Raw genomic sequence first — 10,502 nt, 5'->3', positions numbered from 1 at the left:
GCATATATTTATAAATATATATATATATATATATATATATATATATATATATATATATATATATATATATATATATATATATATATATATGATATTGCTATCAGGTAATGCTTTGTGAAGCCAAATTCTATTAGTCTTTTATTTAACATCAAGGGCAAAAATTGAACGTAATTCAAACAGAGGAAAGTTAATTCCTATTATCCATAAGATAAGGTATGTTAGTATTGGCTTAGTATAATAAGATTAAAGAGAGAGATATGGGACACAAGAACAAAGAGATTAAATAGCAGAGAACAGTTGCCTTGGATATAAAAGCGGAGTCACAGCAGCCTAGTTGTTGGCAAAATTTTTGGATTCCCTGAGATAATTCCCCAAGATGCAAAGTATCATGAAGTGGTTGATCCTGGCATTAGTTTGTGTCCACCTGTCAGAAGGTAGACTCAATAGGTGAGTATCTCAGCTAAGACCATACATTAAATGAAAATAGAATTGAAACAATCTAAAGCACGTTGCTTTTAGTCAAAAAATGGTGGCAAAATTATGTTTTTATATTTCTATGGCAAGCCTCAGTATTCCTGCTTCTTCGCTTAATCTCTTGTTTGTGTAGTACTTGTTTGATAGAATATTATTGTTTTTAGTAACAAAAATATTAAAAATATGCAGATAGTTGTGATAGTGAAGGATATTCTGACTATCTTTCTTGGTATGTAGAATAATTCTGAAGAAAGGAAAATCCATTCGTGAAAATATGAGAGAGCATGGAGTGTTGGAAGAATTTTTGGAAAAATACCATATTGATCCTGGATTAAAATATCAGTTCAATAAATTCAGTGCTACATATGAACCAATGACCAATTATTTGAACGTAAGTATTTAAACCACAGAAATATGTATTTTCCTCTCCTTCATCTGACTTTGTAACTCTAGCATTTAAGTTTATTATTGGCACGTTGTGATAGCTCTTCTCAGAACCAATCAATAGGATGTTATTTATGTATAATGAAATATCACTTAATTATTTCATCTTTCCTTTCTCCTATGAGCAACTGTAAATGGACTGCTGATGCCTGAATTCAGGAAAGAACATAATCCATTTATTTATTTAAATCAATTTTTGATGCTACCTGATTATTCAGCAACATGTTTTGCAATTATTATTTTTTTGCTGATTATTATTTTTTCTGATTATTATTCAGGAAAAAATAGTTCTCTGTATTTTTAAGTCTCATGTGATTGGACCACTGTTTTCTGACAATAATACCTAGATATGCCCGCCTTGTTAAAGAGCAACTTAATGTAATATGTATTTGGGATAGGTTTTTTTACTATGACTGGTGAGCATTCTGAGTTAGGGCTACAATTTCTCTTTACTCCGAATGAATAAAAGACAGCAACTGCATAACTTACTCCCAAAGAAGCGAGGTAGTCTACAACTGGAATAATAGATCCATTTACTTCTGAGTAAGTCACATTGGAGCCAAACACTATGTTTGATAGTAAAAAGAAGCCTTGGTTTAAAGCATCATTCAGTACAGTGTACACTCTTCCATGAACATATAACCAAAGTTTGGTTTATTTGTTCATTTTATACTCATTAAAATGACAAATAACCCTTCAGATTTTAAAATGTTTTTTTTTTCTTTTTCATGGAGAATGGGCAAGGTGGAAGGAGAAAAAAAATCCAGTTTTCTAGGGCTGCCAAGCTTTGGGCTGCAAAAATCTGGAGATTGTGAGATGGCAGAAAATAGTGCACTGTGCCTCTTTGCTGTCATTTTGTAGTCATCTGAATATTTGTAGCCCTAGAACAGGTTCTTGTAGTCACAGAGATACTTTTGAGGTCCCACTAGATCAGGGGTCTCCAACCTTGGCAACTTTAAGACTTGTGGACTTCAACTCCCAGAGTTCAACTTCAATTCTTGAAGTTGAAGTCCACAAGTCTTAAAGTTGCCAAGGTTGGAGACCCCTGCACTAGATGGCAACATTTCAGAGAAGGGACTGGGGAATGTCTCTCCTATTTGATCTCAAGGACAGGCAGGTAATGTCAGGGAGAGGTAGTTCCCTACTTATTTACCTATTTAGTTACTCCAAAGTTTTTGTGAAACCTGTCTCATAATTATTTTCATTTGACAGTCTTTTTACTTTGGAAAAATAACCATTGGAACTCCACCACAAGATTTTCTTGTTCTTTTGGATACTGGCTCTGGTGTTCTGTGGGTACCTTCTACATATTGCAGATCAGTGGCCTGTGGTGAGTAGTCCACTCCCTTGCTGAAGGTTTTGAATGTATGCTTCTAGAGAAAATATTTATTTTTGTCAAAACCAAATATATTTCCCCCTTATTTTAAACCATTTATACCTTGTCAATTGGTAAGGAACCTTTTCTGGGTTGCAGACCCCAACTCAGCCTTCCAGTCAGTGAGTGGATCACTGAAGGGAGCAGAGCTGAACATTTGGGCTCTTTTTCCATCATTTTGGGTGCTTTGAGGGGGTTAAACAATTTCACCTGAGTTTGCTCTTACCTGCAGCCTTATTATTATTTTTTACAAAATTGAAAATAGTTGGTGCCTACAATACAGTACTGGATTTCCCATTTCATAACTGTGTGTTTCATTTGCCAGGGCAAAAATGACAATCAGTTTATGAGAAAAAAAAAATCAAAATTCTAAGTGTGTCACTGGGCCAAAATGACCAGAGTCATGATCAGCTCTACATATAAAGGTTTTTCACTGGAAGTGCACTTCCTAATACCTTTGGGGGGGGTATTTTAAAATGCTGAAAGTTGCCATGTTGCCCATAGTTTTGCTTTGATTTGGGTCCACAAAAGAGGACCTCTTGACCTGTACTAATAAGGATGTTTCTTATGCATGTCTTTTTGAAAAATGCCTCTTTCAAATGCTTTTATCCCCTTGCCATTTCAGTGTAAACAATTAAAATTTTGATGTGGACTTTTCCTACAACATGAGAGAATGAAAAAGTGTGGGCTGATGGTGAAGTAAAGTACTGATTGTTGTGATTTAAGTATAGAGAAAAAGATCTTTCACTATACATAGAACAAAGCTTCTATTCTCTATTTTTTTCTTGTTTTGTTGTAGAAAACCATCATCTGTTTGACAGCTTCTACTCTCTATTTTTTCTTGTTTTGTTGTAGGAAACCATAAAAATTTTGACCCAAAACAGTCCTCTACTTATCACAGCACTAATCAAACTTATGTCATGAGATATGGATTTGGTAGCTTGAGCATGATATTAGGTTATGATACTGTGCGGGTGAGTGGATTTTAACCAAGTTTTTAGTCCTTAATTCCTTTTCCTTACTACTATGCTATACTGATTAATTCATTAGAATTAGCTCTTACTAATTCTATATATTCATGTATAAATGTTTTTACTTACTAATTCTATATATTCATGTATAAATGTTTTAGGGGACCAATGCATTTGGGGTTTTAAATTTTCAGCCAAATTATTTAATTCATTTTACTTTATTTTAAATTTTGTATTCATATGTTTTATTCTATGGCTGTTCACCGCCCTGAGTCCTTCGGGAGTAGGGCAGTATACAAATTGAAATAATAAAATAAATAAATAAATAAAATAAGCATTAAAATGACCATGTCTAAAGAGAATAAGAAGGGACACGGTGGCTCAGTGGCTAAGACACTGAGCTTGTCGATCAAAAGGTCGGCAGGTCAAATCCCTAGTGCCACGTAACGGGGTGAGCTCCTGTTACTTGTCCCAGCTTCTGCCAACCTAGCAGTTCGAAAGCACGTAAAAAATGCAAGTGGAAAAATAGGGACCACCTTTGGTGGGAAAGTAACAGTGTTCCATGTGCCTTTGGTGTTTAGTCATGCCGGCCACATGACCATGGAGACGTCTTTGGACAGCGCTGGCTCTTCGGCTTTGAAACGGAGATGAGCGCCACCCTCTAGAATCGGGAACGACTAGCACATATGTGCGAGGGGAACCCTTATCTTTACCTTAAAGAGAATAAACATAATGGAAGTAAATTGGTATCATAATAAAAGCTATAGAAATAGTGTTCTGATTAAAATAACATACTAATCTAACACTGAAAGTTCAACATCAGATTAACCTTCACTATTTCTTAAATGGATGCAAGGAAGGGACTAGCAAAGTTTTCAGGGAGAGGGTGCTATTACAAAAAGTCTGGTCTTGTAGTACTCACCAGCTCTATGTTCTTTGGGGTATAATGTCAATAAAATAAACTTACCTTGAAATCTTGTAAGGATGAATTATGGCAATCAGATATCTGCTACCATTGGTGGTCATAGCTGGCATATTTGCTAAAGAAGATAGAATGCATTCGGGAGAATGATCCTTAATGAGATTCTTCCACATTTTTATCATATAACCGGGGTATCTCTCATCAGCATCTGCAGGGGAGTAAGAAAAAAAAAAAAGGCAATATAACAGAACTGCAGCAATGTGATCAAAGCCCTGCCCTTTTTGTATTTGTGATCAGCAACAAAAACACAACGTCTTGATTCTTTTATTGCTTCCCATGGACAAGACCATTTTCACATATGGATAACCTCAACTTTTAGCAAGCCACCACTGCCCTTGCTAGACAGTGACAAACCATCTCCATGCTATTGCAAAGAAAATGATACGGAAGCAGGGGTGAAATGTAAAATTTGTTACTACCGGTTCTGTGGGCGTGGCTTGGTGGGGGGGGTTTTAATGTGACTGGGTGGGTGTGGCCAACTTTTTTTTTTTTAACTTTTCAAAGCAATTTTTCTAATGCTTTGAAAAGCCTCTGCTGATAAGGCAACTCAGCTGGGAGTTGCCAGAGACTTTTCAAAGCATTTTTTAAAACCACCTCTTCGGCCAAGAGGTTGCAGAAAAAAGTGCTTTGAAAAGCCTCTGATGATCCCAGCTGAGCCACACGATCATCAGAGGCTTTTTTTTTTACTTTTAAAAGCATTTTTTCTTCGGAAGATGTTGTAGAAAAAATGCTTTTAAAAGTAAAAAAAAAAGCCTCTGATGATAGTGCGGCTCAGCTGGGCATGGTGGGGGGGGGGGGGCGCAGGGATTTTTGCTACTGGTTCTCCAAACCACCTGCCACCATTGCTACCGGATCGGGTGATCTGGTCCGAACTGGGAGCATTTTACCCCTATACGGAAGTCACCAGAAATCAAGCTTGACTTGAACAAGATATTATGCTCACCATCCTGTATATCTTTATTATATAATCGCAGAATCATTATCTTTATTGTTGCAATGCTATGAACTACAAGTGAAATCTATTTTTCAATCTTCTCTCTCAGATCCAGAATATTGCAATTCAAAACCAACAGTTTGGATTGAGTGTGGAGGAAGCCAACTTCTTCTACTATGCCAACTTTGATGGGATTTTGGGTTTGGCCAATCCTCCTCCAAATCCCGGGGCATCACTCTTGAACCAGATGATGAGTCAAAACCAGATTTCCGAACCCATTTTTAGCTTTTACTTCTCACGGTAAGATTAACCACATTATATTTGTGCCATAGCATGTAAGTATAATTATGATTTTCTTCCAGAATGAGTTACCTGGAATAAAGCAATTTATTTGTATTCCATGGCTCAATCCCATCATCACAAATATAATCGAGTTCAACATTCCAGTAATGAATGATATTGAAAGAGAGAAGCATCAGGATAAGAAAGAGGTTTAAAATTATTTTTGAATTAAATCATTGTGATTTAATTTCATGGCTCATGTATAAGCCGACTTTTTCAGCACATTTTTTATTCTGAAAAAGCCCCCCTTGGCTTATACTCGAGTGAGGGGCCCACTTACCTATTCTCCGGTGCAGTGCGGGTGTTCTCCAGTCTCTCCCGCTCATCTGCGGGCACCTGCAGCCTCTGTGGGTGGTCCAATGACTGTTGATATCACTGCTCTTCTTTTCTCCTGCACACCGGCCGTCTCTGTGTTGTCCATGCCGTACTGGGCAAGAACCTGCAGCCGCTCTTCTCCAGGGCTGTGACATTTATTTGCTGTACTCAGTCTGCTATATTTTATTATGATGCCTCAATTAATGTAATTTTATTGGTATCTATTTTTATTTTTGAAATTTACCAGTAGCTGCTGCATTTCCCACCCTAGGCTTATACTCGAGTCAATGAGTTTTCCCAGTTTTTTGTGGTAAAATTAGGTGCCTCGGCTTATATTCGGGTCAGCTTATACTTGAATATATATGGTATGTTGTTAAGTGCAAGTAACCAGAACAGCTCCAATGTTTAACTCAAGAAGTTTGTTTATTGTTGATTCATCAGTTCCACAAAGATCTTACCAAACTCCCCATCTTCCCTTGGGAAAGCCTGATTTAATCCTAAATGTTTAATCTCATACACGTTCTCCCCACTATAGAGTCCAAGGTAGTGTATCTCTTAACTCCTCCTATTGGGACCTCCCTCATTTCAGTTGATTCCACCATATATACTAAGGATTATTTTATTCACAGTATGAGTGTAAGAAGATGATTTGTACCCCCATTTGTACCTCTAATTATATTCTTATCTCACAGTTGGAATTGTGAAAAGTTGAATTTTCACAGCCTTTAAAAACATGGTTCTCAGTGGAGTGAGCAGTTGAGTGAACCATGTGTACATCAATGGGGGAACCGGAGATGGGTGGATATTCAGGATTAACACACAACAATTTCAGTTTACTTCATTGTTATTTTGTAATTTTATCCACAACTGGTTTTTTTGTTTTGTTTTTTACTTTCGCTTTCTGGCCATATTTTCTGGTGAAAATGATTCTAGGGTTGTTTACTCTATACAAAAAGACCACAAGCAGATGAGAAAGTATAGCTAATACTCTTTCTTTTGCCCATTTTTTCTCTTTCTTCTCAGCCAACCAACTGTTCAGTATGGAGGAGAACTGATATTGGGAGGAACAGACCCCCAGTTGTACACTGGGGAAATTACTTGGGCCCCTGTGACTGGAGAGTATTACTGGCAGATCGGTATACAAGAGTAAGTAATATCTTTTCTTCCTGATTTATATCTGATTCCATTTTATTTGAATGAGCTGCTTCTTCACCCTTTATAAATAATGGAAGGATATTCCTCTCACCTGTTGGTTAGGTGTATTAGAGTTTTGGCAGAACTGATTAATCCAATACTTATTTTTCTACCTCTAAATATGTTTGTGGGAAGGAAAACAGGCCTTGTTCTGCCTAGGATACAAATTTGGAAAACAGATGGGCATATCACTTCTCACCATCCACCCATCCAGCTAGCTAGCCAGCCAGCCAAATCCTCAATCGGTTAGTACTGTATCTACCATCATTGGGCGGAGTGCAGATCACTATAAAACATATTGTAAATAGCAATAGCACTTAGACTTATATACTGCTTTACAGCTCTCTCTAAGGCAGTTTACAGAGTCAGCATGTTGCCAGCAACAATCTCATTTTACTGACCTCAGAAGGGTGGAAGGCTGAGTCAACCTTGAGCCAGTCAGAATTGAACTGCTGGCAGTTGGCAGAATTAGCTGTAATATTGCATTCCAACCTCTGCGCCACCATGGCTCTTATTGTAAATATAAAACCAACAAACAGTCCATTGAGCAAGTCAGCAGCAACAATAATAGTAACAATATTCATAATATCAAATCATCTTAATAAATCTAATTATATAATTAGATTATAATTATATATAATTATATAGTATTACAGTAATATTTTATTTCTAAGAATAATAAAATATCTTAAAATAACTTATCAAAAAGTGTCAAGTGAGTCTCTTATTACGGAAATTTGTAACTACCTCCATCACTGTATTCAGAGACCTAGTATTGCAAGCCACAAGTTTAAATAAAAAATAAAGAAAAAGAAAAGAAAAGGTGGCTTTAAATATCAATAATGAATAAATAAAATTGACCATTCCATCAAGGACATGGAACGCCTTATGAGTGTTGGCACACATTTATGAAGAAAATTTGATAAAAGCCCATAAACAATTCAATCCTAAGCATGTTTGGTCAGAAGAAAATTCTGCTGAATTTAGCAACTATACCGCTGAATAAATATGTTAAATAACTTAATATGCGGTGGAGTATGAAATCTATCTAGATTAAAAGATACATTCACTCACACATAAAGCTATCTAATATTTGAAGCTCTTTTGTTGTTGTTACATTTGCTGGGAATTGGCTTCCAAAATTTCTAGTAGAGATCTTTCCAAGGATCACTTGCAATATTCATGCCTGCTTCTATAAATACAGCAGAATGTTTAGTGGACATTCTAATTGTAAAATATTGACCAATATTTATGCAATAGGCATGGTCATAACTATGGTGCCAATATTTATGGGCAATCCTCCATGAAGTATGGCATCTGCATTTAAGTGTCCCATCGATTCTTAGGCATATGTAACAGTCTTGATTAGCCTTCTTCAAACTGATGCCTTCCATCATGGCCTTTGTGGGCTATCCGGTCAGTAATGGCTGATTAAAGGCTGTATGTAAATTAAGAATACATAGGCTTTTATTTATTTTACCAATTGTAGTCTGTTTTAGTTGTTTGTAATGGTTTTAGTAATATTCTGTGTCCTTATTGTTTCTATAGATTTACTATTGGCAACAAGGCTACTGGTTGGTGCAGTGAAGGCTGCCAGGGCATTGTAGACACGGGAACATTTTTGCTAACTATCCCACAACAATATTTAACGGAGTTCCTTCAGGCTGTGAATGCAGCTAACGATGGTTCAGTAAGTAGAGGAAAGAATCTTTAACAAATTTTGTGATTGTTCAGGGAACTGTTACCATTACGACTAGAGAAATCTATTAAATTTGATTTCATGCAGTTTGTTTTCTTGTTCTTATGCTTGTTTTGGCTGATTTCCACAATAGGATGTGAACTTGTTTTTGTTTTTTAATCTACATGAACATTTATATGCATTTTGGGGTATTTACTCCAAAATAACAGGGGTGTTTGGGTGTTGCATACTATTCCTTACAATGTACCTTTTTGTGCACACCTGAACATGGTTGAGCTACAACAATATAAAACACAATTTTTAAAATTGCAAAAAAGGAGTTTTGCTAGCGGTTGGTAAATAAGCTCAGAAGTATAAAATCTAAGTCTACTTAAAAAATGCAAAAATAATTATTTTTCCTGTTACTCTAGTGGCCATAAATAATCTGAATATCATTTTATGCACAGTTTAAAGGCAAGTTTGACAGACTGAAGAAAAGAGATAAGGGTTTATAGTGCTGCTGTAACCTGGCCAACCTCCCTTATTGCCTCAATTTAACCTTCCCTTACATCTGTTCTTTCACATTATAAGGTGGACTGCAACAATATCCAGAATATGCCTACGATTACCTTTTTCATTAATGGTTCCCAGTTCCCACTTCCTCCTTCTGCTTATGTCTTCAATGTAAGTATGCTTTTCTAAATTCTCTGTGCATTGGAAACCACTTCATTTTAAGATGAATTGATGTCCCATACCTCAGTAATAACGTCATGTAGAAATAGCATTAGGCTGATGCTACTTTATTTATAAAGAAAATATGTCCCTTAATTTGGAGCCATCAGATCTGTAATCCTCCTTCTATAATTCAGTCAGAATACTTGCAGATGACATGGTGGCTGCTCTTGAAGAATCAGATGCATATTATTTTTTTAAAAATGTTTTCTGCAATAAGGGCACAATCTGAAGCAATTTCTTTCTTTTACAGAACGAGGGTCAGTGTTCACTTGCAATTGAGCCAACATATATACGTTCCCCAACTGGGCAACCTCTATGGATCCTGGGTGATGTCTTCCTTAAAGAGTATTATTCTATTTTTGACATGGGAAACAACAGGGTTGGTTTGGCGCCATCAGCCTAAATGAATTCTAAATTTCTTTCTGGATAAATGGAGCTGATTTTTGGATTCCAACAAAATATTTCAAATTAAATTTATACAGCAAATTGTATGTTTCTCAACTGACATCCAATCTTAACCCCTTTACATGAAGTTTGTTCACTTAAGATCCATTGCTACAAAGAAATAAATTCTAACATGCCAAACTGGTGTTTGTAATATTCATTCTTTAACAATGTATATATTTTGGATTTCCTCCCACAATATACACTGTTTTTTGTCCACAATGAAATTCATCCTTTTCTCAATTGTTTTTTGTGGTAAGAAAAAAAAAAAAAGGGGGGGGAGAAAGCTGGTTCAAAATATGGGAGAAATGAAAATGGAAAATAATGCGTACTAACTGCAAAATGTCAAAATTGAGATAAAGCATTTTGGTAATAAAAGTTTTTTCAAGAAGCAGTTTTACCAGGAGGAAACATGTTTTGCAATACTGCCACCTAATGGACTTTGGCCCATTCATTGGATCAGAAGTTTGAATTTATTTCAGATAAGAACCTTTTCTTCCGTGTCCCAAAGGTGCTTTTTCAAAAGGCAACTGGACTTTGTTTTTCTTTGAAGACATTTCACTTTTCATCCAAGAAGCTTCTTCAGTTGTGACTGAATGGCAGAGGATGGAAGG

The 10,502-nt window shown here is 36.1% G+C and overlaps 1 protein-coding gene across 1 annotated transcript; it reads left to right on the top strand.

Moving 5' to 3' along the window:
* Positions 1-388: 388 nt before the first annotated feature.
* Positions 389-9,847, top strand: LOC139314183 (pepsin B-like). The gene is made up of 9 exons (XM_070939736.1): positions 389-447; positions 712-865; positions 2,131-2,248; positions 3,149-3,267; positions 5,290-5,480; positions 6,861-6,983; positions 8,580-8,721; positions 9,301-9,393; positions 9,695-9,847. Exons 1-9 carry the CDS (start codon positions 389-391, stop codon positions 9,845-9,847), a joined length of 1,152 nt encoding a protein of 383 aa, XP_070795837.1.
* The last annotated feature ends 655 nt before the right edge of the window (positions 9,848-10,502 follow it).

Source organism: Pituophis catenifer, unplaced genomic scaffold (genome assembly GCF_029215685.1).
Source record: "Pituophis catenifer annectens isolate HBS135680 unplaced genomic scaffold, rPitCat1.0.hap2 SCAF_3, whole genome shotgun sequence".
Lineage (NCBI taxonomy): Eukaryota > Metazoa > Chordata > Lepidosauria > Squamata > Colubridae > Pituophis > Pituophis catenifer.
The sequence above is the reverse complement of the archived record's forward strand: the minus strand, read 5'-3'. Positions and strand labels throughout refer to the sequence as shown.

Coding starts and splice junctions, on each gene's coding strand:
- LOC139314183 (XM_070939736.1), top strand. CDS start 389: ATGAAGTGGTTGATCCTGGCATTAGTTTGTGTCCACCTGTCAGAAGGT. Junction 2,249..3,148: donor TTGCAGATCAGTGGCCTGTG/GTGAGTAGTCCA, acceptor GTTTTGTTGTAG/GAAACCATAAAAATTTTGAC. Junction 8,722..9,300: donor ATGCAGCTAACGATGGTTCA/GTAAGTAGAGGA, acceptor TCACATTATAAG/GTGGACTGCAACAATATCCA.